Genomic DNA, 27,980 nt, shown 5'->3' on the forward strand with positions numbered 1-27,980 from the left:
ACAGTCTTGAAGAAAGACTATAAATTTGCAAAAGTTACACCAGCAGATTTCATGACCTACTACAAATCTATAGTACTTAAGAAAACATTGCTGCAAGTGGCATAACCACTGTTGAAACAGTATGGAGTTTCCTTTAAAAATTAAAGATAGAAATACCATATGATCCAGTAATTTCACTACTGGGTATTTTCCCACAGAACATGAAAATATGAATTCAAAAAGATATATGCACCTTTATGTTCCTTGAAAGATTATTTACAGTAGCCTAGATAGAGAAGCCGCCTAAGTAGCCACTGATAGAAGAATGGATAAAAATGCAGAATATAGGGGCGCCTGGGTGATTCTGTGGATTAAGACTCTGCCTTTGGGTCAGGTCATGATCTCAAGGTCCTGGGATCAAACACCACATCAGGCTCTCTGTTCAGCAGGGAGCCTTCTTCTTACTGTCTCTCTGTCTGCCTCTCTGCCTACTTGTGGTCTCTCTCTCTCTGTCAAATAAATAAAAATATTTTTAAAAATGTAGAATATATATATCTACATATATATGTGTGAAGTATTATTCAACTATATAAAAGAATGAGTTCTTGCCATTTGTGACAACATGGATGACATAGATCGTATTATGGAAAGTGAAACAAAGAAATACAAATACTACATGAATTCACTTATATATGGAATATAGAAAATGAAACAATTAAACAAAAAGCAGAAATGAACCCATGAATACTGAGAACAAACTAATGGTTGCCAGAGGGGAGGGGAGTACAGAAATGAGAAAAAATGGGTGAGGAGGAGTGGAAGATACAGACTTCCAGTTTTGGAATGAGTGAGTTAAAGGAACAAAAGCCACAGCGTAGGAAGTATAGCTGATTGTATTTTAATAACATTGAATGGTGGCAGGTGGCAGCTACACTTGCATTGAGCATAACATTAACTATATGTTGATTCATTATGTTGTGCATCTGAAACTAATGTAACATTGTGTGTCAACTGCACTCCAATAAAAAAAAAAAAAGAAGGAAACCATTTTCGAGAAATCAGACTAATTGATCGATGGAATAGAATGGTGACTTCAGAAAGAGATCCACATATATATTGTCATCAATATTTCCTGAAAAAAGAAAGAATGATCTTTACAATAAATGCTATTAGGTAATTAATATACTATTTTGAGGAAAAAAAAAAAGAAGAAGAATCTGGACACATACCCAGGACCTATACAAAATCAATTCTACTTGGATTAACAATCTATAAGTGAAAAACAACAAACATTTGAAAGGAGATCATAGTGGGACATCTTTGTGATATAGAAATATGTACAACATTTTAAACAGAACACACAAAACAACAGGTGTCTAAGATTTAAAATGATTGAGTTTTATATGGAAATTCTGCTTATCAAAATTAATACTGTGGAAAGGAAACTTTCATATTGGGAGAGGATGACTTTATCAGACCTCCAGAATCAGACAGAGAGCTGAAAGGGATTCATGTGCAAAATATAAAGGTAACTCTTAAAAATCTATTAATAGTTGACATGAAATACAATGCAAAGATGACAAAAGATGCTAACAATCATGTTTCAAAAAAAATACCTAAATGGCCATTAAACACACAAAAATGTTCTTTATTTCATTCAACAATGAATATACCCAACAGAAATACATTCAAGATTAAGCCAATCTAGATTAAATATTCCTGTGAATATTCCTTGTGAAGGATATGGAATGAGCTGTCTTTAATTACCATTTTCAGGAAATGTTTATATATATTAGGACATTATAAAATAAATTATAAATGATTCTCTTTCATAAATACATGACAAAAATCCAAGTTTTATTATTTTTTAAAAACCCCAAAATGTAAAAGTTATATGTTCACCCAAATGTCAGATGGAATGGAATGTTTATAATACCACCAATCACAAAACCTACAAATTCAAATCAATTCTAACATTTGATGTTAACACAATGAATAACTAATTAGTGGTATATTCACAAAATGACATTGTACACAGACATAAGAATGAGAAATCTAGAGCTACCTATAACAACATAATAACTGAAAGAAGCCAGACAAAAAATAACATCTACAGTATTTCTTTATATGAAGTAACAAAAAATAGGTGAAAACAATTTATGCTGTTAGAAAGCAGTGTAGGAGTTATCCATGTACATGCATATCTGTGTGTGTGTTTGTGTGTGTGTGTGTGTGTGTGTGTGAGATAGAAGCATGAAGGATTCTTCTGGTGTCCTGATAATGTTTTATTTTTGTTATTGTCATAGCTGTTTAATCTGTATTCTAATTACATAGTTGTGTTCGAGGTGTAAAAATGTATGATGTATGCATTTTTAATATGTGTATTATGCTTTAATAATAAGTTTAAAACTCCACAAATGGGGAGAAACAGCTGCATATATATATTATTATTAGTTTTATATTTTCCATGATGCATCATTTAAACACCATTATGTCCCCAGACATAAAGTCCTAAAAAGCCACTGTAATAAAAGGAGATAATTAAGCATTATGAGAATAATGAAAATGCCTTTCCTACAGTTACACTGTTTTTTATTCCAGATCTCTGAGTAGAAAGACTTGAGCAGGAGACACTGTGTGGAAAGGTATCTAACAGAACTTTATTTTTAGGGGAATATAATGATGTCTTGTATAATTACCAGATATACCACAGCATCATTTGAAAACTTTAGGCTTAATTAACTTGTATTCTTTTTCTTCAGAGAGAACCTCAAAAAGGAAGAAAGATGCCAGTAAATCCTTTTCACTGGTTTGTGTCAGGAATGCATGGGAACACATGGGAGATACCCCTCAGCAGGGAGAGGACTGCATCTGTCTCTGTGCCTCACTCAGACCACTGACTCTCCAGAGATAGCATCTGATACCCCCGTGGTGATTTAGCCATCTATTTAATTATCTGTTTTGATACCAAGTTTCTGGGTGAATATAGGTTGTAAAGATCTTTATTAAAATTTATTTACTATGATGCAGCAAGCTTATACTCTGAATAATAATAATAATAATAATAAGGCAATCCCTGACAAGGGAGTTTTGTTAAGAAAATTCTCACCCAGGACATTAAGTGTTTCTGATTATTTTCTTTCATCTAAACCTTACAGAATGTCAAATATTTTATATATATATATATATATATATATATATATATATATATATATATATTTAATTGGATGTTTTTCTGAATTTTTAACCTCAAGAACAATAGATTTCCATAATGTTTTCCAACTACTTCTCAAGTAAAAGGATCATCTCAGGATGTTTATAATGTGGAGGCCAAGAAAAACAAGGCTGTACCCACCTTGAGTCTAGCCCTGACATAAAGTGCAGCCATCTTGATGTTCCAGATTATCACAAAATATTTCTTGGGTTCTGACCTACTCAGGTTAGCACTTTAAAAAGTCCCTCTCTCCTTTAATGATTGATTTAAACCCTTGGACTGGAAAAGGGCTTTTTGTCTCATAGCAAAAAAACCTTATTTGAGCTTCATTTTCTTTTTGTCACACTAATCATCTTTTGCTATTTTCTCCCATGTCTCCTCACCTGACTTCAACTCCTTCGCTGTCATAACTTCCACAGATGATCCTTTCCACTTGGGAAGTTCACCTGAGCAGTCTCCCCTGGACTCAGCTGCCTCTGTCTTTCATAACTCTCTTATACATTCTCCAACTGACCAGTGTTGACCCGAGTAGGTAGGGACAACTCTATGCCCCTATTTAGCAGGAAGAAGTTACAGAAGATGAGACCTTCTACCTTCAACAATCTTAAAGATTTAAGGATCAAAATTGTTCAGGGAGGAATGATGTGGGAAACAGAGGCAGGAGAAAATCATTAAAATTCTTTACCTACTGACAAGCCCTTGAAACAGACAGAATGGATCTCCCCGAGGGACTCAACTGCCCTCACCTTGAGGTTTTGCTAAGGACAATCCTAGCCTGACCGACCCCCTACTCCAACAGGTCCAACCAGGATCCTGTAAGTCTACTGTAATAATTCCTTAGGAAACTTTATCTCTAAACCTCCAAGATGGTGTCAGAAATCATTCCCAAGCATATGACCCATTGATATACATCTAAAGGGTCTCACGAGAAGATTTTTATTAGTGGTAATAAATAATCTTTCTCCCAACAATAGCTAGCCCCTCAAGGTCCTGGAGACCTTGCTTCCAAAATTCCTTAGAGATTTACATCATCCCTAATCCCCTTTGTCCTCACCTACCTCTGAGTCCACCCCTACTCTGCCTTTAAAAACTGACTATAATCTGGTTTGGGGTCCAAGTCCCTACTCCACTGTGTTGGGTATACTTGGGCCCAAGCTTAAGCTTGTTAAATGAACCCTCATGTGATTGCATCGCTGTTGGCTCCTTGGTGATCTCTCGGATGTGAAAACTCAGGTACAACACAATTTCTCTGTTTCAAATATGCCTTGTGTTTCCCAAATGCATCAATGTCCTTTGCAAATCACCACTTTATTTGGAGGTGATGCGGAAACAAATGATTACAACATTGGTATCACTACCTAATGTCTCCATCACACCCTAAAGCCTGATTAATAAGAAGACCGCCCTGCTTCCTTACCTACAAGACTTGGAAGTTTCTGGAATGCCATCAGATTGTCCCTTGAATGACTAAACACACATCTAATGGAGATTGGAACTAAGCTTAAAAGATGTACAAATACAAACTTAGTCAAAGAAGAATTCTTGCAAAATTATAAACATGTATACAGTATACATGTATACAGTAACATGTATTTTGCCTAAAATTAAGGTGTCTTTTCCACTTCTTTATCAGCTTTTTTTGAAACTCTCTTTATTCCTCCTTGAAAATTACATAGATATTTAAGTACATGTATTTAAATGTGTATTTTATTGATTTTTCATTGCAGAATATACTCATTGTCATTTAATTCAGTGTAAAAAGCTGCATCAGGTAGCAAGAGGGAGGCAGAACTTTGCTGTCCATCATAAAAATTTACTTTCATTATTTGGGAGCCAAAATATCATTAGGGCATTTTCAGCTGTGATGGTCTACCATTGATCATTTTGCTCTACTAGGCACACATGAAAATCAATTGACAATTCTGATCTTTTTAACTTTAAACTTGGTGTCATTTCTTCTGATAGTCCTTGTGTCTTACATGTAGATCCCTGTTGCCTTCCTCAGGATGAACTCTGCAGAGGACAGACACAAGCCTTTCTCCACCTGTCAATGTCACCTGACGGTGATAGCCATTTTGTAAGGCACTCTATTCTTTATGCATGCACAGCCCAAATCTAGTGATTCCTTTAATACTGGTAAAATAGTCTCCTTATTTTGCATTTTAGTCATACCCACGCTGAATCTCTTTATCTATAGCTTGAGGAACAAAGAGGTGAGAAACACCATTCATAGGTAGTGGAGACTGTTTACAAATATAGGGGCACCTGGGTGGCTCAGTTGCTTAAGTATTTGCCTTTGGCTCTGGCATGATCCCAAGGTCCTGGGATCTAGCCTGGAGGGGTAAAGCCCCATGCCCCCAGCACCCTGCTCAGCAGGGAGTCCACTTCTTCTTCCTGTGACCCTCCCTCCTGCTCTCACTTGCTCTTGCTCTCTTTTGCTCTCTCTCTCAAATGAATAAATAAAAAGCTTTAAAAAAATAAATGAAATTCAATAAATGATGTATTATGCAAAGCATACTAACACTGTTTTAGCCTTGTACTGTTGCTTGCATGGGATGGGCAGTATTCTGTGAAATTATCATATGTGAATATGTGCATGCTTAGGAAAGCATAAATAAAAGTATTATAATTTTTTTTTAAAGATTTTATTTATTTATTTGTCAGAGAGAGAGAGAGAGCACAGGCAGAGTGGCAGGCAGAGTCAGAGGGAGAGGCAGGCTCCCTGCGGGGCAAGGAGCCCGATGTGGGACTCGATCCCAGGACGCTGGGATCATGACCTGAGCCGAAGGCAGCTGCTTAACCAACTGAGCCACCCAGGCGTCCCTAAAAAAAGTATTATAATTTTAAATGGCATAATTGGGTACCTTAAAAATTCAAAAGAATCTTAAGGTTGAAATATTAAAAATAATGAAGTTTCTAAGGTTAGTACAAATGGGATTTCCATATAAAAGATCAATTACTTTGCCATATACTAGCAAAACATGGGTAAAAATAAAATTTTAAACATGAATAACACCAGAAAAAAATCCATATTATAGCTGGGAGGAAATTCAGGGAAATTTTAACAAATAATTTGCATGAATTTATTGCTAGAAACCACAAAGATATTACTGAGTTATTAAAGAAAACATAGATGTAGCATTACATCATGTCCATTGGCTGGAAGAAATAAACGCTGTGATGAGGTCAGTTCTCTCTGAATTATCCTATAGACTGAACACAGTAATAATCAATCCCAATAGTATTTTTAAATATTTAAGTTGATATCTGAATTTATATGGAAATGCAAAAGATCTAAATTGGCCAGGGCAATATCCTATAAGAATTTAATAACGGGCATAAAATCCTTTCATAAAGCTAGGTTTTCTTTTTAAACATAGCATTTGTGCACATATGGATAGAGATGCCAATAAAGCATATAAAAACAAAGCCCCCGAATAGACTCACATGTGTAACTTCACTTTGGTGAGGGAACACAAGGTAAACTGAACTGAGGAGAAGGTGAAGCTGACACCCCACAACCCCTTTCCCATAGAATACATGTGACATTCCTCAACCACTCCTGGCTGCCCTAAAGGAAAAACAAATCGTTAACCTAGATATTACAATTCTGCAAGACTCGAGTCTCCCTCAGTTTATAAATATTTTAGCAATCTACAAGAACAAAGCATTTTTATCAATAAACAAGCTTCCAAAAGGAAAGGGATACAACTAAATGCTCTTATAACCTTGACAGATACTTGAAGGGGGCAGAGTGTAATTTTCCTCCAAGAAGTTCCCAACTACCCTAATGTTAATATCTTACTAGAAGGATAAACAACCCTGCTTAACTTGGCAATGGCAAGGACTCTCTTCTTTAACACCAAAGTTCTTTTGAGACCTCCCTTTTTCCATACCTCCCCCATCCTGGTAGTACATAATTGGCCACAACTGGTCACTCCTCACAACTCCAGGCAGCAGCTCCTTCTGCCCAACAGTTCTGTCCCTGTGCTTTAATAAACCATCATTTTGGACCAAAGTTTCCTCCAGAATTATTTCTTGGTCCTCGGCGCTGGACCTCACCCCTATATTCCAAAACCCCATCAAGCTGACTTAAAACTAAGTCCTGCTGTAGTGTCATGGGGAAAGGAGAGCTTCTCAGCAAACTGACCTTGTTGAATTAAGTAAAACATAAACCTTGTTTGCATCATATGCAAACATTAATTGAGATGTATTGTGAATATAAATGTGAGCTAAAACCCACAAAGTTTCTTGAAGAAAAGTAAAATACGTCCAGGACTTGGAATAAGCAAAGAAGGCCAAGGAAGTGGAGGAATGAATGCATATCTTAAGGGAAAGGGCCCAGGCTTTCCTGACATCACACTGATGAGGGAACAGAAGGCTGGCTGAGGACAAAGCAAAAGGTGACACCCTCCAACCTTCCCCCAACCCCACTCCTGGGTGGGACATATGACATTCTTTAGGAATCTCTCACCCATCTTAAATGTCAATACCTTGCTAGATGGCAAAACGACCTTGGCAATGGCAAGGGCTCTGGTATCCAGTATCTTGTAGGTCCCCTTTAGCAAATGAAAGTCTATTGAAACCTCCCTTTTCCTTACTTCCCCCAACCCTATCCTACATAACCCCTTGTAACCCCAGAGCAGAGATCTTCCTGACCACGGGTCCTGTCCCCCGTGCCTTAATTAAACACCATTTTGCACTAAAGATGTATCAAGAATTCTTTCTTGGTCATCGGCTCTGGACCTCACCCAACTGAACCTCACTTATAGTCTAGAACTTCATCAACACCAGGATATGAGGTTGAGCTGTGCTCATTCGGTATTTCATATAAGTTACCCATTTTGTTTAGAATTTGTGATACAGTAGAGGAGTATTGTTCAAAGGCAAGAATGCAAGGCTGAGTTCCTATTTGAAAACCCATTACCTAAATCACAGAAAGTGACATCCTTATAGGTTAAAAGAAATCAAATATGAAAAAAAAAGAAAGCAAATATGTTTATGATAAAATTCAACACCTATTTGTAATAAACTGCTCAGCTGAGCAGAACAGAAGAAACTAGGGTTTGTAAACAATGTCTATAAAAATTCTTCAGAGAGGGACAATAAAAAAAATTGGATACAGAGATATTTAAGGCAGTGAAAATACTTCTATGATTTTATAATAAGGAATACATATTATTACATTTAAGAACCTACAGATAACGTGTGATGTAAAACTAAAACACTGAACACTTTCCTTCTGAAATTGGCCAGGACTAGGAGACCCAGTCTCACCAGTTATATTCAGTGTGTATGAGACATTGTAGCTGGTTTGACATGATAGAGAATAAGAAGTATAAAAATAAAAATTAAAAGTGTAAATAAAAATAAGAATAAAAAGTATAAAAATAAGAAATACATACTTCCATTAAAAAAACTTTTAAGTAAATTTTATGATTAACTACATAGGAAACATCTACTAATAATTTATTAAAAATAATAAAGGAGGTTAAAATCTATAAAACCAATAAAAAACCCTACTTTATGAATAAATCTAACAAAAATATCTAAGTCTTCAGTAAGATATATATAATTTAAAAAGGCATTTCAAAGAAACAAATCAATGAAAACTGAAACCAAATATGTCCATAGAATAGAAATTGTGACAATGTCAAATACCTTTGGATTGATCTGTAGTTTCAATATAATCTCAACATAATGTTTTTCTCCCTCTCTCCTTCCCTTCTTACTTCTTTCCTACCTTCCTTCTCCTTCTAGAGAAGCACTGATAAACTTTTTTGATCCATTAATTCTTTTAGTTTAGCCTGTCATCCTCATTCTATTCTGATATTTTTAAGTGATAGTTTATTAGGGATTTTTATATATTTTTTATTTCACTATATTCATGTTTGTGCATGTTATAGGTTATTCTCATAGTATATAGGAGATCCTTGTGGCCATAGTGTGCAGAATGAGTTATAACACCACAGGATCTATAAACCTATATGTATATGTCTATCTCTCTTAAAATTATCTGTGTGTTTCACTTTGCCAGTAATGTGTTACATAATATAGCAACTTTAAAACACATTATTTTTCTATAAAGTAGAGGATCTCCTTATCCAAAGGGAATTTTTATGAAGTTTTGTCATAAAACCAATTCCAATGACCTCAGATTCTTCCAGTTTCCTTGTATTATCCGAGATTCCAGTCGTACAATATATACCTGATGTGTTACAAGCAACTTGGTGTATGTCAGTTCTAAGGAAAATGCACCTGGGGAGGAAGAAATAGTTTCGTTTTAGGTAAATTTTTATTAAATATTTTAAAGAAGATAGAAGTAAGTTCTCCAAAAGAACAACACATGGATGACCCAATTTTAGTCATGGAGTTGGAACATGGCGGGGTGAAGGGATTGGGGCCAATTACTTGGGTAACACACTACTTGATCTATTTTTATCATGAGAACCCTGAAAAGAAGTTAAATTGAACAAAAAGAATTTACGTGTGTACATGTGTGAAGATAATTTGTTTCAGACAACATACTTTCACCACTTAAAAAAACAAAAACAAACACCCACAAGAAAACACTACTATGCATTATATTTGAGAACTATGTCCAGGTATTATAAACACACTGAAGCACTTAATTCTCATTTATCTTTCCCAGCAATGCTGAAAAAAAAAATTGATTTTGCTCCTATGGGAAAAGAGAATAAGATAATTTACATCATTTGCTCAAAGTATTTCTTTGTATATACCACCATAGTCAGCACAGCAGTGGCTCTATCTAGCTCTATATGTTTCCTGGGAGAGTTCTCTGTACAAAGACAAATAATCTCTACTATAGTCTGTTAAAGTTTCCTACCTACATGCCTCTACTGTGTATCAGTCAAGTGTGTTAACTGTTTCATCCTACCACATAAGGGCATAAGGGGTCTCACAGGACCATGCTTTATCATAGTCATTTTCAGTGTTTCCATAGGGACGCCAGGGTGGCTCAGTCTGTTAAGCATCTGCCTTCAGCTCTGGTCATGATCCCGGGATCCTGGGAAATGTCCCACATTGGGCTCCCTGCTCAGGGGGAAGCCTGCTTCTCCCTCTCCCTCTGCCTGCTGTTCTGCCCATTTGTGCCCTCTCTCTCTCTCTCACTCTCTGATAAATAAATAAATAAACTCTTAAATAAATAAAGGAAGGAATAAATAAATAAATAAATAAATGTTTCCATTGATTATTGGCATTCCAGTTTTTAAATTTTTTGGACATAACATATTATATTATGTGATTTAAATTTGGTAAATATAATTATGTAATTGTCAGTATATAACAACAAATAAAAAAGTTTTAATTACCTTTCCATCTAAAGTTTTTATCATTTTTTAAAATTTTTTCTTCTCTATGTATCCACATAACTATGTATCTATCTACTAGCTTAGGTATCTCACTATCTATCATCTATCTATCACCTACCTAGTTTTCCATATTTGGCCCTATTAATATTTTGGGGTAGACAATTCTTTGTTGGGTGGGGAGCAGACCTAAAGCATTAGGATAATTAATAGGTTCACTGGACTCTAACCATGATATGGCAGTAGCACACTTCTTCAAGTTATAACAATCAGAATACCTAAAACAATGCCAAATGTTCTTTGGAAAACAAAACTTCCTCAGCTGAATACCACTGAAACACTCATCTATCTATAGAAGTTAGGTTCAGGGCCAGGATTAATAGAAAGATGAAAGAGTGTAAAAAGAGGTTCAACTTTATTAAAAAATAAAAGCATTTTTATGGTAAAAACAAATCAAAACCTGGCTAATGTGACTATGTAAAGTCAATTGTATTCCTATGTAATATTTATTATGAAAAACAACAAATATGTTTTAACTTAGGAAAACACATAGTTACATCATTAATGTTTTCAGAACATTTAAAATGAGAAGAATTCTCATCATTGATTAATTTTTTTAAAGTTTGGTTGTTTGCAAATACAAACTAATGTGACTACACCAAATATAAAACATTATAAAATAAATTATGTCAAAGCAAAATTAAAAGACAATTATTACATATAATAGACAAAATTTATAATCATGAATACATATAAATCAAATTACACCTATATTTACAAATTTTTATTTATAATTATGAAATAAGATAACATGAATCTTTATATAAACTTTAAATCCACATAACTCATAACAATATGTATAATTTATGTATCCAAAATATAACAGTAAATGCATTTAATTTTTTAAAGAAGACCATATAGGGATGCCTGGGTGGCTCAGTTGGTTAAGCATCTGCCTTTGTCTCAGGTCATGATTCCAAGGTCCTGGGAATAAGCCCCACTTCAGGCTCCTTGTTTAACTGGAAGCCTGCTTCTCCCTCTGCTCATCCCTCCTGTTCATGCTCTCTCTCTCTCTGTCAAATAAACAAAATCTTGGGGGAAAAAAAAAAAAGAAGACAGTATGGATGAACTTGACATTATACTAAATGAAATAAGCTAGTCACAAAGAAACAAATACAGCATAATGCCATCTGTATGAGATATAAAAAATAAACACATAGAATCCAAGAATAGAATGGCGGTTGTTAGAGGCTAGGGGAAAAGGGAAATAGTTGATAAGCAGTAGATATAAAGTTTTAGTTATGCAAGATGATTGAGTTATAGCGATTTTTTTTATAAAACATTGTGCTTATAATCACTATTACTGTATTTTATGCCTTAATATTGGTCAAATATTGTTCAAAGTGTAGATCACATTATTTTTTCTTTACAAAATAAAAAATAAATGAAAAGATATGGAAAACCGGAAAAAGTTTGTATATAATTTGCAGTTAATGCCTCTAGACAGGGTGGAGGAAATGGGAATGGGGAAAAAGAATTAGTACATATTCGATTTATATGTAATAAATATATTACCTTAAAATAATGAATGTTATGTAACAAAAGTATTCATAAGGTGGGGATGGAAATATGATGTCTGTAATATCATTTTCTACACATTTATACACGTGTGTGTATATATATATATGTAGACATGTATGTGTTTCTTACAAATGCTTTGAAAAATCAAATGATTTTTGATCCAGGATGGTCATATCTTTTCTTCAAATTTATCTGCTTAACCAAAGTAAGTTTATTATATAGCATACTCAGAACTTAGGAAGGAAAAATATATCCTGTACAATAAATAAGTTTCAAATGAGAGACCAAATTATAATATAAATCATCAATAATAATAGAAAGTATGAAGGTGATATTTTTTAAAAAAATTTATATGACATTGTGGGAACACTAAATAGAGAAGTTAGAAGAGCTGATGAGAAGTTGAACTCCTTTTGAGTAACCAGGGTACAGATTAACTTCAGTAACATGACAGACAACCTACAAATGACATTTCAGAGGAGGCAACAACATAACCTTCCTGTGGATACTTGGACTTCAGAAAGGACCTCAAGGATTTCAATTCATTCTCATGAGTAACTTAAGATGTGTCAATATCTTTGTTATTTCCTCTTTCTGGTCCACAATTTGACTGTTACTTCAAAAATGGCAGAGCCTAGAATGTGCTACACCTATTTTAGATATTAGGAACACCAAGATGAAGAAGGAACAGTGTGTCCTGCCCTAAAGCAGTGAATATTCTACAGAATGATACTCAAGTTGTCAGGGTTTTTATTTTTATTTTTTTAAGATTATTTCTTTATTTGACAGATCACAAGAAGGCAGAGAGGCAAGCAGATAAAGAGGGGAAAGCAAGCTCCCTGCTGAGCAGAGAGCCCTATTTGGGGCTCGATTTCAGGTCCTTGGGATCATGACTTGAGCCAAAGGCAGAGGCTTTAACCCACTGAACCACTCAGGCGCCCCTATCATTGCTTCTGTATCAAAGTTAAAATCACATTAATGATAGATGGCAGAGCTGAAAATAAAACCTCATACTTTATCTCAGAATTTTAAGATGGATATTATATTCACTCATTCACTTATTCATCATTCATTGCATCAGTCAGTAAATCAGAAAATATCTTTGAACACCTACTCTTTCCTGGGTATTTTTTTAGAAGGCATTAATACAAACTATTTAGACATGCCCTTTTTACTTATAAAACTTACAGACTAGAAAATCTTGCACAAGAGTAATATAAAAATATTGTGAATATTAAATCATATTTATACATGCTTGAGGAAAGATCACAAGATTATATGAAGAATGTATTCTCCATTAAATAATTTTAATTAAAAAAAAACAGCAACAAGATCAGGCATATGATGGGTGCCTTTTTTTTTTTTTCCTAAGAATTTATTTATTTATTTGACAGAGAGAGATTACAAGTAGGCAGAGAGGCAGGCAGAGAGAGAGGAGAAAGCAGGCTCCCCACTGAGCAGAGAGCCCAACGCAGGGCTTGATCCCAGGACCCTGGGGCCATGACCTGAGCCAAAGGCAGAGGCTTTAACCCACTGAGCCACCCAGGCGCCCCTGATGGGTACCTTCTGAAAGCCTCTAACATAACTGATGTTTAGTATTCTTGCAACCATGCCCATTTTGAATTTATGCTCTATGTCATCTGAATATTATGACAGATACACCAGGGCTGGTTCTTGACTAGAATGGAGGCTTTGCCTTCAGTTCTACTCCCAACATTCACAGTAAAATGGAACACTGGAGCCAGAATCCTGGGCTTCTAATTGTTGGATTTTCTCCACCCCAGGGCCAGCAGCCACACTTCCCAACCACCAAAGGGGACAATTCAAAAGAAACAAACACCCAAAGGGTGGAATCATTGCGTGAGATTGTTACTCAATAGGATCATCTAAGCAAATGCCTAGGCTGGCCCTACATTTTCACTCTCTGGGTGCAATTCCTGTGTAGAAACTTGAATAATTGGTCTTTCTCTCCCTGAGGAACCAGAACTTTATCTGGGAATTCCTGTTTTCATGCGTGGGGCCTGGATCCATAAACAAGCTTATTCCCGTGTGCAGGTCTTCAGGGACATCAGACACAGGTAAATTTCTTCAGCATGCCTCCTGCAGAACCTTCACAGTGGGTCTCAGCAGATCTCTGGACAGGTAGGTTCACCCCAACCATTTACTTAGTACTCATCCTGGATGTGAAGACCATGTATCTTGGGAACTTTATGGATTCAAATCAGACTCAGGACTGACTGGGGACTTAACTCCCTATTCTCTGAAGCCTCAGTGGAAGGGACAGAGAAATGACTCAAAGCATGGTCCCCAGCACCCCTGTTAAATTAAGCAGTGTGAGCATTTCTACAGAGAAATGAAGAGTCCTTAAGAGGATTCTATCTCACCTTAGGATAAAGAGGAATTTTTCTGCCCTAGAGCTAGCAGACTGATGTTTTAGAAGGCCCTCTACACCAGACAGGAAGCTTCGTAAGTAATTTGAAATATCTGATTTCTTCTCCAAGATGGACCTACTAAATTGTTAAACATCAAGAAAAATAAGTTTCTCCCCTTCTGGATGTTCACATTGCCCAGAGAGACAAACTCTGTGATGGAGAGAAAGGTTCCCTGATGTCAGCTGGCAGGCTTTGAGATGCTGGTGGACACTGACAGCTCCTGTCAAGGTGTAGTTTGTCCCCAAAACAGCTCAGGTTTAAATAAGTTTAAGACAAATTGTACAGCTAGGGACCAATAGAAGATTTCTTGAAATCATTTCAGTAGCTACTTTAAAAAATTGCAGTATGATTTCTCCACCTAGTTGTAATATAAATGATTAACATTAGGTACATTTTTTAAGTTCTTTTCCTGACATGCTAGTATTTGGGCAGACTTATAAAATATTTCTTTTCAGTAACAAACTTAAAATAAGTTGTGTCAAAAACTAACATAGCTTTGCCAAAAATAATTAAATCAGAAACCTTTCAAAAGAAATAGGAGAAAAATACTTCATTTCAGTGATATATGCTTACCAAAATAAAACACAATCCTAACATTGTCATTAGTAATATTTTATTTTAAAAAAAGAATTAATAAGTGGTAATGATCTATGCAAATATTTCTATCTAAAAGCTAATTGCAGAAATTCATAGTACACATCTACAATGACATTTTTGTGTTGTTTTTTTTTTTTTTTTGCTTTGATAAATTAAAGATACAATTATTGAGTGAATTATATCTCAGGGTGAACCATGCACTGAACTCTTTTAAAACAAACAGGAAATGTTTTATTTAAAGTGAGTGTCACCTCTGTATTTTCCACCTTAAACTCATCTGTGTACTTCTTACAGATATGGTGGCAGGAGAAAAGAGATATGAAACATCTAGTGCCACACAGTCATATAACCTCATCAGACATATATTTGATGTATGGAATAAAGTATCATTGATTCAACAAACACCACAGATTTAAGAAAGCCCCCTCCCTGATTCTTTTGTTAAATATATACCTAGATATCATGTGTCCCAGTTGCTTGGATATACAAAATTTTAGTTCACCTGTTATTTCCATTTTAACTATGAAACTCTTCAGTGAGGTAGAATGAGTTAGTGGGATACAAATAGGACACCACATTAGAAAAATTGTTCAAAATATGCTAATAACAAGAACTGCTGGCACCAAATTTCTCACTGTTATCAGGCTCTGTACTAACCCATGTTTGTGTAGTATCTCATTATATTCACACAAGATTATAAATACTTGATAAAAATCCCACAGCTAGTAACTGGTGGCCTAACTTCCAGCCAACCAAGTGACCAAACAAACAAGCAAACAAAACACATAAAGCAAAACCATAAAACTACAGCAACAATCAATATTCTGCAGATGCTTTGCATGACAATCTCATTGAGCCACAACTGTCTTATCAGACATAGAAATAATTCCATGTCCTCTTGGACATTCCTGCAGAATAATGAGATCATTATTTTGAAATGGCTAACATTGTTCTGGGCCTAAAGTATAGTAAATAATGAATAAATTAGCACTTGTCTCCAATCATTTCTCTATAAAAGAAAAACAAAGTAATCAAATTTGAGCAAATCAAAATTAAAAGTAATATTTCTTTTAAACATCCAAACAGGCGTTAAACAATTTTAAGGAAAGAAGCATTTGATGGAAAAAAAAAAAAGAAATGGCTGCCAGAACATAATAATAGAGATGTTTCTGAACAGGTAAAGATCAGAGCGATCAAAAAGACTAGTTTATTTGGCCAAAGAAATGTGGTTACTTTAAAAAGTCAGCTTCTGAATAACACTAAGAAGGAGGACTACTGAGGTATAGTCCGTCAGTGAACAGCTGAATCAGCGTGGCATGGTAGAAACTGATAAGGAAAGAAAAAAAAAAAAAAACTAGCAGAGTCAAAGCATTTTTGACAGGAATATAAAATTCCCAAGGATGATGACAAGGTATGGACTAAAGAGAAAGCCAGTGACAGTTAAGGAGAAAATAACTGAAAGTCATTGGAGGTCACCCTGGCTCATCAACTTCTTATACAGAGCTATCTTTTTTCACTGGAAGCATACACAGATACATGTGTATATGTAAATACATATTCATGCAATAGTATATTAAAATACACAAATATATAGCAATACATATAATAGATTTTGTACACTCAACTAATATAAATTATATCTAACACAATTGAAGACAGCTTTGTACAACACTTTTAACATGAAATTGGTCTCTAGAAAGTATTTCTGAAATTTTTAAGATTATGAGAAATACAATTAAAATATGACACTTTTACCTGTGACCAGAAATTATTATCCAATTTATATGAGACAGTCTACAACCTAGCATCTACCAGAAATAATCAATTTGACCATCTATTAATTTCCTTCCATTTTCCCCATTAAAAGATTAGAACAACAAAATAAATGACCTCAGAAAATCTCACCTTGGTGACTGAGTTCATTCTCATGGGAGTCTCAGATCGCCCAGACCTCCAGATTCCACTCTTCTTTGTTTTCCTGCTGATCTATGGGCTGACCATGGCAGGGAACCTGGGCATCATCACCCTCACCAGTGTTGACTCTCAGCTCCAAACGCCCATGTACTTCTTCCTCAGGCACTTGGCTATCATCAATCTTGGCGATTCTACTGTCATTGCCCCCAAAATGCTGGTAAACTTCTTGGTTACAAAGAAAACCATATCCTACTATGGATGTGCAGCCCAGTTGGGTGGGTTCCTGGTGTTCATTGTTGGTGAGATTTTCATGCTAGCTGCAATGGCATATGATCGTTATGTGGCTATTTGCAACCCTCTGCTCTACATGGTGGTGGTCTCTCCACAGATGTGCATACTGCTGGTGTCCCTCACTTACCTCTACAGTCTGACCACAGCACTGACTGTCTCCTCCTGTGTGTTCTCTGTGTCATACTGCTCTTCCAATATAATCAACCATTTTTACTGTGATACTGTTCCCTTGTTGGCGTTGTCCTGTTCTGATACCTACCTTCCAGAAACAGCAATATTTATCTCTGCAGGGACCAATTTGATATTCTCTATGATTATTGTTCTAACATCGTACTTCAACATTGTCCTTGCCATTTTGAGGATCCGTTCTTCAGAGGGCCGACGAAAAGCCTTTTCCACTTGTGCCTCTCACATGATGGCTGTCACTGTGTTCTATGGGACAATTCTTTTCATGTATTTGCAACCAAGGACCAACCACTCCTTAGATACTGACAAAATGGCCTCTGTCTTCTACACCCTGGTGATACCAATGCTGAATCCCCTTATATATAGCCTAAGGAACAAAGATGTGAAGGATGCATTCAAGCGATTCCTAAATAACCCTTGTCAGTCTTTCAAATTAATGTAAATTTAAAGCTTCAATTGTCTTCATAAAAGTGTTTTCATTTGCTTCTAAAAAGCTAATCTCTATTAAATGCAGAGGTAATAAATAGTTAAAAATTCCATGGATTTCAATGGGAAAATCTTAACCCTTTATTTTCCAACCTCAAATACCCAAATTTTGCTAATACAAAGATGTGTTAGTTGACCAAAGAAAGTATACTTATATAAGTAGCAAACAATAATTTCAGAATAAGCATATTTTACAATGAAACACAACTTGCTACTGGGCTTTTATAATTTCTAATCAAGGAACAGGAAATGTGAAATTGGGGAAATTATGTGAAAACCAGTCCTTGGATGTTGGTCAAGCATCAGGTCATCTTTCTTGCCATAGATCAGTTTTGTTCAACTACAAAAGGTTTTATTTTCACTTTTTGTTTATTTTATCTTACAATTTGTTTACCTTTTAAAATCCATTTTTATCTTGCACTTCACATAAATTTATATCACAGAAAAAGAAACCTTTAGGATAAAATAAAAACTGAACAAAAAAATGCTTAGATATTCATGGGAATAGGCCATGTAGAAAAACAGAAGACAATGCATGAAGGGAGATTCCACTTTTTCATTCCTCTTGTGTGGTACATGTACATAAAACAAAATGTTGATATTTATTCTGATATGATATAAAATTAGTTTTCTCCAATCCTCTTTTTCTCCCTAACATTATATAGAGCTAATCATCTGTGGTATAAAAATATAAAGCAAACGCTACTTCTTTTAGCATTTTAGTTTAGTGTTTTGCAGTCAAGGGTTAGTAGACCAAAAGGGAAAAAAAAAAGTCATTGCCATTAAGGTGACACCAATTCCCAAGGGCACCACCTCCAATAAATAAATAAATATTCATTTTTATTCTATCTCTTTCTATCTCTTTCTATCTGTAAGTAGCATGCAAAATGCTACTAACATACAATGTAATGAGGGAGACAGGGCATGGCATGAGAGGTAAGGCAATACCTGGAAATAAAGTAGATTCTGACATTCTCAGGAAGTCAGAAACAAGCCAAACAGATGAAATGTGACACTTAGTTTCGTAAGCTAACTCTTAACTTTCGTTTTAAATAAGCAAAATATTTAGCAGAAAACAGAAAAGTCACAGTGTGTCACAGACATTACTCTTCACCACAGGCAGAAGTAGCAATAACTTGATAGCATTACCCTTAAAAATTTTTAAGTTTTCGGGGCACCTGGGTGGCCCAGTGCATTAAAGCCTCTGCCTTCGGCTCAGGTCATGGTCCCGGGGTCCTGGGATCAAGTCCCGCATTGGGTCTCTGCTCAGTGGGGAGCCTGCTTCCCCCCTCTCTCTCTGCCTGCCTCTCTGCCTACTTGTGATCTCTCTCTCTGTGTCAAATAAGGAAATAAAATCTTTAAAAAAATATTTTTTAAGTTTTCTTTTTTATAAATATATTAAAGTATATAGTATAGATAATTTATTTTCTGTTAATCTGGTTTACCCATTGCTGTATTTGGCTGTACCAACCTATACCTGTACAATTGGGGAAGTATATTCCTCAGCACAAAACCATTGTCTTTGAGTCTAGTTGTGAATGGAATTGGAGCAACATGTCTAAACTCACCCTTGCATGTCTACCAAACCTATGTATTTTATTCAATGAATTAAAGTCAAGAATGAAAACTGTAGTGCTTTCCACTTTTTAACTTTGTTTACATATGTGTGTTCTAAACATAATTATGTTGTCACCTGTATTAGTTTCCTACTGATACTACAACAAATCACCACTGATTCAGTGACTTGAAACAACAGAAACTTATTATCCCACAGTTCTGAAGGTCAACATTTCAAAATGAGTCTCACTGGGCTACAACCAAGATGTCAGCAGATTTTGCTCCTTCCTCCAGAGGAGTCTGTTTCTTTTCCTCTTCCAGCTTCTAGAGACAACCTTCTTCCCTTGCTTGACACACCCTTCCAAACAGTGACCCTATAACTCTGACCTCTACTTGCACTGCCACATCTCCTTCTGACTAAGACTCTCTTACCTCCCTCTCTTTCTTGGGATTACGTTGGTCCCACCCAGAGAGTCCAGACAAGACTTCCCAACTGGAGGTCCTTAACTTAATCACATCAGCAAATCTCTTTGTATGGAAGGCACCACGTTCACAGTTCTGGGCATCTTTGACAGGGTGGGAGACATATTTCTGCCTCAAATATCTATATATATGGTGTGCTTTGTGAAACCAGGCAATCTAAAATTTTGCATGTCTCATTCACTAATACTCAATGGGATGGTCTCAAAAACCTTTCACTAATTGCCCCTCTAAATTACTTAGCTACAAAGTTTGTCCTAAGTAAACTATACACAAAGCCCTCTTCTAATGAAGGATAAGCAGAAAGTATTTAGTTCAAAGGTTCCTAAGTGTATGCACACATACACATGTACTCACATATCACTTGCACACAGTTATCAAAAAAAACTATCAACCAGTCAGGAAAGTGTATCAGCCCAGTACCAGTTTCCCATGAAGTAAGGTATGGAAAATAATTTATATGACAGCTTTAATCTCCAACTGATCAAAGCTCATGCCCTATGAGATGTAAGTCACCTGTACTTCCAGCTTATCCCTAACTAACTGCTATTAAGGTTCCATGACATTTGTGTCCAGTGACAACAAAATCCCTCTGGTGGTGAGGGGCAAGAGAAGATGCAAGACACAACCATAAAGCAAAGTCTGACAACACCTGAATGCCAGGACACACTTCAAACAGCCACAGGACCCCTCCTTCTGCAGCTGCCACAGAAGCAGTAGCTTTGACCTGATTCCATATATAGGGATGCTCTAGGCAGAAAGCATTACAAGTGCGTAAATCTTGTGTGACAGACACTGAATCCTTTCAAGACCATGAAAATAAGAAAAACCACCAAACTTCCCCAAATTCAGCATAGTAAATGCCATTTCATGAATTTAAACTCCAAAACTTACTGAAGGATTATTTTCACAGCAGTTCATTTTGTTCTGAAGCACCATGATCATATATCCTAATATTTTATTTACATTCCAGGAAATATGTCTGGTATTAATTGTTTCCTACTATATTGATAATCTTAAAGATAACAGAAATTGGTATGATTCTTTTTTTTTTTTTTTAATTAAAAGTTAAATTAAGAGACTATCTTGGTTACTCAGTGGGTTACGCATCAGAATCTTGATTTCAGCTCAGATCATGATCTCAGGGTAATGTGTTCAAGCCTGCATCAGATGAAGCACCAAGCACGGAGTCTGCCTGAGATTCTCCCCCTCTCCTGCTGTCCCTCCCCTCGATCACCCATGAAGTCTCTTTCTCCCAGATAAATAAATAAATAAGTTCTTTAAAAAAGTTAAACTGAGTAATTGTAAGTGTTCTGATACAGATTTTCTTATCCCTTAAGGTCTAGGTAAGTTTAGATTGAGCTAATGCCATCTCCCTGCAAGTCCATAAGTCTTCACCAGATGTCTACGTGCCATGGGTCTCATCTATCACCTCTGCTTTCCAAATGGCTATTTTCAAAAGCCATCTCAATGGAAATTTTAAAAAAAATGCTTTTAAGGAAACCATTGAAGAAAAGAACTACAAGCTCTGAAACAGAAAGCACTATGGGAGGCACTCAGGACTTGCACACAGTAGGGACGGAGATTGGCTGCCCACAGGGAGGGGCTGTGCTTCCAAGAGGAGTCAGGCTACAGCTCAGCTACTTCTTCACAGTTGCCAGGAGGAGGAGAAGTCAGCTAGCCAGGTGCCCAGGAGGAAAAGTGGGATTTGGAGGTCACCTCCACCCATTTGCTATGAGGTGTGTGTCAGTGTTTTTTCAACCAACAACCACTTCATCAGCATTATCATGTTATAGACATCCAAATAGTAACATTATACTAGAATTAATGTGCATCAGTCTCCGTTATAATGTCTGAACTTCTTTGTTTACATGGATCATAGCACACTTTTTCTTTTTTTTCAAATCTTGACAAGTATTTGGATTCTTTTAAAAAATAAAGTATTAAATCAAGGAAAACTATATTAGCTCTATAAAGTTTATCTGATTTAATTATTTGCTGCAGCCTTTACCGTTTGTTCAAGCGCTACATATTCATGAGTTGGATGTCCACAATATGAAATGATGTGTACTGATGGTGGGATGTATGCAGTTTAAAGAAATCTTGGAATAGATCCATCCTTATGTAAATAAATTAAATGTGCTCTATTGATCCAAAAACAGGGCCTCAGGAGATACATCACAGACATGTTCATTCATGGGTCAGCGGGGACCACACACACAAAGTTAATTGTGGGGATGCATGTAGAGTCACAAGCTGGGAACTAACTAAATGCCTCTTACTATGGCAGCAAACCTATAGTAAATGGGGGTAGACACAGATTATAGCAATTTTATTAAACAGAAGCCATCAAAATATTGTGTATATAGAAAATGAATAAAATTCAAAAACATATAGTTGATTGAGAACCTTGATGAATCGAAATAAGTCATGTAACAACCTATGTGCGTACTTCAAAGCACGAGTTATAGTCACTTTATAAAGCTGTGTTTCTTTTTAAAAAATATTTATTTATTTAATTTAGAGTTTAAGAGGGAGAGTATGAGTGGGGGGAGGGGCAGAGGGAGAGGGAGAAAATCTCAAGCAGACTCCCCACTGAGTGTGGAGTCCAGTGCAGGGCTCAATCTCTCCACCCTGTGATCATGACCTGAACTGAAACTAAGAGTCAGACACTTAATTGACTGAGCTACACAGGCACCCCATAAAGCTGAATTTCTTATTAAGAACATATATCAACTTTTGTGGAGGAGATACTTGTGTAGGGAAAGGAAACTGATGTAGGAGTGGGAATTAGGATGAGGATGAACACAGGTTGTGGAATTATGTATCATTAACTCAATCCCTTAGGTTAAAAAACTGAATATAAATTATTTTTTAAAAAGATTATTTATTTATTTGACACACACAGAGAGAGAGAGAGAGAGAGATATCACAAGTAGGCAGAGAGGCAGGCAGAGAGAGAAGGGGAAGCAGGTCCCCCACTGGGCAGAGAACCCAATGCAGAGCTCTATCCCCGGACCCTGAGATCATGACCTGAGCTGAAGGCAGAGGCTTAACCAACTGAGCCACCCAGGTGCCCCCCCTTTTTAAGATTTTACTTATTTATTTGATAGACAGAGGTCACAAGTAGGCAGAGAGGCAGGCAGAGAGAGAGAGGGAAATAGGTCCCCCACTGAGCAGAGAGCCCCATGCGGGGCTCATTCCCAGGACCCTGGGATTATGAACTGGGCCGAAGGCAGAGGCTTTACCCACTCAGCCACCCAGGTGCCCTATAAATTACTTTACATACATATTCCTAATTTTTTATTCCTTCTGAGCTTTTAACACACTATAGGTCATGTGTAAATAGTTTTGTCTTTATCCTCAGATATAAAACATGGAAGAATCCATTGTGGAAAATACTAGAAGTTTATGTAATTGATAGATGATGAAAGTATCTGAGAAATATTCTACTTACATCCAGACATTTAAGTGAATACAATAAAAATGTTATCTAAGGAAAGCAAGTGAATTGTATATATAAAAACAACTGGGGGCCAGTTGGCTGTGTCTGCCTTCAACTCACAGGTCATAATCTCAGGGTCCTGAGATGGAACCTACATGGGACTCCCTTCTCAGTGGGAAATCTGCTTCTCCCTCTTCCTCTGCCCCTACCCCTACTTCTCTCTCTTTGTCTCTCTCAAATAAATAAAATATTTTTTTAAAACTCCTCAATAGGGAAATCAAAGTTACTCTGAGTAATTAGAAAAGACCAGTGGCATCATTTCTTGCTCTCAGATGCTTTGGGAATAACCAAGAATTGCATTCACACTCTCAGGGGAGTGTCTCAAAGGGAGAAGATGTTCATAAATTCTTCTGACAGCATTCAGGTCTAGTAATCACACAAAGGAACAAGAAGACAGTCTTCACTTAAGGTGACTAGATGGCATTGATTATATTGATTACTAGATTAACTGCAGTGATGATTTTGGATCCCTGTCTTCCACTTAAATGACCAATATGAGTATAGTCACCAAAGCCAGACTCAGTACAGTACATCATGCATGTAAATCATCTCTCTTCATAACTAGGTTTTCTGGAGTAATTATGTATGTTTACCATAATGAGTGTGTTCTTTGAAGGTGGTAAGGGACCTCATTTCTATTTGTTATTATTTCTACATTTATATTGAGATTGCAGACAATAAAAAATTGTGAAGGGGGAGTTAGTATTTTCGTAAGTTCTACTTACAATCCTCTTCTGTCCTCTTTCCCTCCTAACTTTTAGTAAATGTGCAGTGTTCTCAGTATGACCAACCCAGTATGACCACTCAGTTGAGGCTATTTACAAAATGTTATAGAATATTGAGTTGAGGTTGAGTGTTCTCATTTGCTTAAGAGGACATCCTTGTACTCCATGCCCATCCCCCAGGTCCTGGCATGGCTCTGGAGTTTCTGCTTCCAAACCTGCTAAGAGTCAGGTTTGATGCTCACTTTCCTTGTTTCTTTCCAGGCAGTGCTTGGGTAGAACTGGTGGGAGGAGGCCACACAAATATTCACTCAATTGAGTTTTAGAAGAACTCCACAGAGTTTTGTAGTATCACAATAAAATGAATGTTGAGATGAAGAGGTTTGCCAAACTGTGAAAACTGCTGTGGGATAGTCCTTTCTTTGAGTATATTTACAGCTTAAGACATCAGGCTTTGTCACTTGTTGGATTGTTGCTAATGAATGTTTGTTATTGCTTTACCATAAATATTTTGAATAGATTTTTGGATAGAGAAAATTTTATGAAGTAATTTATCTGTCAAATTAATATTGAATTTTTATTCTATTCTTTTGGAAATTTCTGCTTATTTAAGGGCATCCAGAGGTTCTAGTTGAGCACAACTGAAACTTTTATAACACTAACTTGTATAATACAGGAACATATTTTTCTAATTTGTTTAGGTTTCTGTATTTTTTTCCCCAAAATGTCTTAACTTTTCACCTTTTAAGAGTAGGTACCTGGCAGTTTATATTAGATATTCTATCATTATGGTATTTCTCTTTTATTCTTAATTTTTATAGCTTTTGTCCATTCTAAATGGCATTAACTCTTCATCCATTAAAATGCTTCATTTTCTTTCTAATTCAATTGGATAATGTGATGAATTCTAATTATAGAATTTTCAAAATTCAATCATCCAGACAAATGTGGGATGAATACAGCTTGGATGTCCTATAATTGTTATACATTTTTAAAAACTGATATAAGTGACATATTGTTTAGAGGAGATATAGTTACTAATGTGTATGTATGTGTGTGTGTGTGTGTGTGTGTATATCATGAATATATGTGAGTTTGTGGGATGCATATATACTGAATATATTGTAGGATTCTTTTATTATCATATCTTTCTTTTTTAAATCATGATTTTGTCTCCCAGAATGAATTATAGTGGGGTTCTCACTTTTTCACTCTGGAATAGTTAGTAAAAAATATGGATAATCTCTTTTTTCATGAAATTTTGGGACACCGGTCTTTAAAAACAATCTGAAGGAGAAAGGAGTTAGAAAAGTAAAGTCGATAAAGGGCAATCTTTTTTTATTTTATTCACTTTTTATTTGACAAAGAGAGGAAGACAGGGAGAAAGGGACCACAAGCAGGGGGAGTAGGAGAGGGAGAAGCAGGCTTCTCACTGAGCAAGGAGCCAGATGCGGGGCTCAATCCTAGGACCCTCAGGTCATGACCTGAGCTGAAGGCAGACACTTAACAACTGAGCTACCCAGGCACCCTGATAAAGTGCAATCTTTAAATAAAATGTGTTAGCAGAAAACATTTCATGTACATATGATGAAAGATGAAATAAAGGTGCAAGAACAGTATTCAAATTAATCTTTCATTCATGTACCTCGTGCAACATTATTTGCCAACCTCTAAGATATTTGAGATAGTATCCCCTACTTTAGAGTGATATTTCTGTCTGTTGCACTTATAGCAGTATATTGGATGATTTTAAGTAATACATTAAAAAATACAGTCTAACTTTTACTTGTCTTTGAATGTGGTAGAAAGTACAACTATATCATTAAACACATCATTTCAGAGAATCAGTTCTAAGGTCAAAGCAAATGTGAGAATATACCAAATTCTTCCTTTTTATATTGAATAACTTGTAGATGCAGGCTTTACTTGGTGTGCAACATATCACAGATAGGAAACTGGGTTAATCATGGTTTACATGGAGGTTGCAACTAAAGTTTGCAAGGGCAAGAGGCAGAGTGTTGTTACTTTTATTATAATTCCTTCTAAAGTATTGTATATTTAGCCAATTACAGGCATTTTAAATGCAAAACATTTTTTTTTTAAATCAAGAATTCCAGCTAGCATGTGGAACCAAAGAAAAACAAATAAACAAGCAAACAAACAAAGATTGCCCTATTTCTTAGGTTGTAACACTTTCTAAATTTGGTTCCAGGTTCAGTGATGGAGGTGAGTCTTATTTTAAATTAACCCGTCTAAAAAATTAGGTTTATCTTATCCACAGTGGCTTTGCATCCTAAAATGTCAACAGACATTGTCTCCTGAAACCCAGTGACTCTTGTGATGGTTGTTCCCACAGCAATTTTCCTTAACAGCCTGGATGAACAAACAAAATCTAACAGCGCTAACAGAATTCATCCTAATGGGAATCACAGACCGTCCAGAGCTGCAGGCTCCCTTCTTTGGGCTCTTCCTCATCATCTACACGGTCTCCGTGGTGGGCAACCTGGGCATGATCATCCTCACCAACATGGATTCCAGGCTCCAAACACCCATGTACTTCTTTCTCAGACACCTGGCTTTCATTGATCTTGGTTATTCAACTGCTGTGGGACCCAAAATGCTGGTAAATTTTGTAACTAACCAAAATACAATCCCCTACAACTGGTGTGCCACACAGCTGTCTTTCTTCATCTTGTTCATCATCAGTGAGCTTTTCATTCTGTCCGCAATGGCCTATGACCGCTATGTGGCCATCTGTAAGCCTCTGCTCTACACCGTTGTTATGTCACAAAGGGTGTGCTGGGTGCTGGTAGCCATCCCCTATCTCTACAGTGCCTTTCTCTCTCTGACAACCACCATAAAAATATTTATGTCTTCTTTCTGTGGACATAATGTCATTAGACATTTTTACTGTGATAGTCTTCCCTTGTTAACTTTGCTTTGCTCAAGCTCACGTGATATTGAGTTGATAATACTGATCTTTTCAGCATTCAATTTGGTTTCCTCCCTTGTGATAGTGCTTGTGTCCTACATCCTGATCCTAATGGCCATCCTCAGGATGAATTCTGCAGAGGGCAGGCACAAGGCCTTCTCTACCTGTGGGTCCCATCTGACAGTGGTTGTTGTATTATATGCAACACTTTTCTTCATGTACGTGCAGCCCAAATCCAGTCATTCCTTCGATACTGATAAAATTGCTTCTGCATTCTACACTTTGATTATACCTATGCTGAATCCCATGATCTACAGCCTGAGGAACAAAGAGGTAAAAGGTGCCCTGCATAGAATATGGAAAAGTCTGCACAGACTGCCTATGTAGGACTCAGTATAGACTCTGTATATAATAAATCATGTTACAGACTGCTGTTTATTATATGACATAGGCCTTTAAGAAGTGTAATGTATAAAAGTAATGGAAACTAGAATGTTTTTCATTTTTCAACTTATAGTTATTCCAGTAGTGATCATCCTTCTGGTATCAATTTTTACTTGTCCTTAAGTATTACCATGAGCAACTGGAGTGCAGACTTCTATTCTCAAATTGCCAATACTTATGTTACAATTTAAGGGTTTAAGGGAAGTCAATACATCTGCCATTAAATAACTTTTTTATTAATTTTATTTATTTATTTGACAGACAGAGATCACAAGTAGGCAGAAAGTTACACAGAGAGAGAGGAAGGGAAGCAGGTTCCCTGTTGAGCA

The 27,980-nt window shown here is 36.1% G+C and overlaps 2 protein-coding genes and 2 long non-coding RNA genes across 7 annotated transcripts in view; 3 read left to right on the top strand and 1 right to left on the bottom strand.

Annotated features, from left to right (window-relative positions):
* The window catches only part of LOC116600044, a 45,457-nt gene extending 18,454 nt beyond the window's left edge, over positions 1-27,003 (bottom strand). The window contains exon 1 of the long non-coding RNA XR_004289481.1: positions 26,710-27,003. This is a non-coding gene — a long non-coding RNA (uncharacterized LOC116600044). The remainder of the gene's footprint in view (positions 1-26,709) is intronic.
* On the top strand, positions 3,719-7,597 carry LOC116600043. Its single transcript, XR_004289480.1, has 3 exons — positions 3,719-3,837; positions 7,497-7,499; positions 7,564-7,597. It is a non-coding gene; the product is annotated as an uncharacterized LOC116600043 (long non-coding RNA).
* LOC116600039 (olfactory receptor 8K3-like) lies at positions 13,904-27,594 on the top strand. 4 transcript variants are annotated; one of them, XM_032360026.1, is made up of 4 exons: positions 13,904-14,247; positions 24,315-24,361; positions 26,632-26,898; positions 27,293-27,376. In XM_032360026.1, the coding sequence occupies exons 1-4, from the start codon at positions 14,199-14,201 to the stop codon at positions 27,311-27,313; spliced, it is 384 nt and encodes a 127-aa protein (XP_032215917.1). In that variant the 5' UTR covers positions 13,904-14,198; the 3' UTR covers positions 27,314-27,376. The 4 variants fall into 4 exon arrangements, with proteins under 4 accessions (XP_032215917.1, XP_032215914.1, XP_032215915.1 ...); XM_032360023.1 differs by having other exon boundaries at positions 26,632-27,594; XM_032360024.1 differs by lacking the exon at positions 13,904-14,247 and adding an exon at positions 21,583-21,787 and having other exon boundaries at positions 26,632-27,594.
* LOC116600040 (olfactory receptor 8J2) lies at positions 17,020-17,967 on the top strand. Its single transcript, XM_032360027.1, has one exon. The coding sequence runs from the start codon at positions 17,020-17,022 to the stop codon at positions 17,965-17,967; it is 948 nt and encodes a 315-aa protein (XP_032215918.1).
* Positions 27,595-27,980: the final 386 nt, after the last annotated feature.

Source organism: Mustela erminea, chromosome 9 (assembly GCF_009829155.1).
Source record: "Mustela erminea isolate mMusErm1 chromosome 9, mMusErm1.Pri, whole genome shotgun sequence".
Lineage (NCBI taxonomy): Eukaryota > Metazoa > Chordata > Mammalia > Carnivora > Mustelidae > Mustela > Mustela erminea.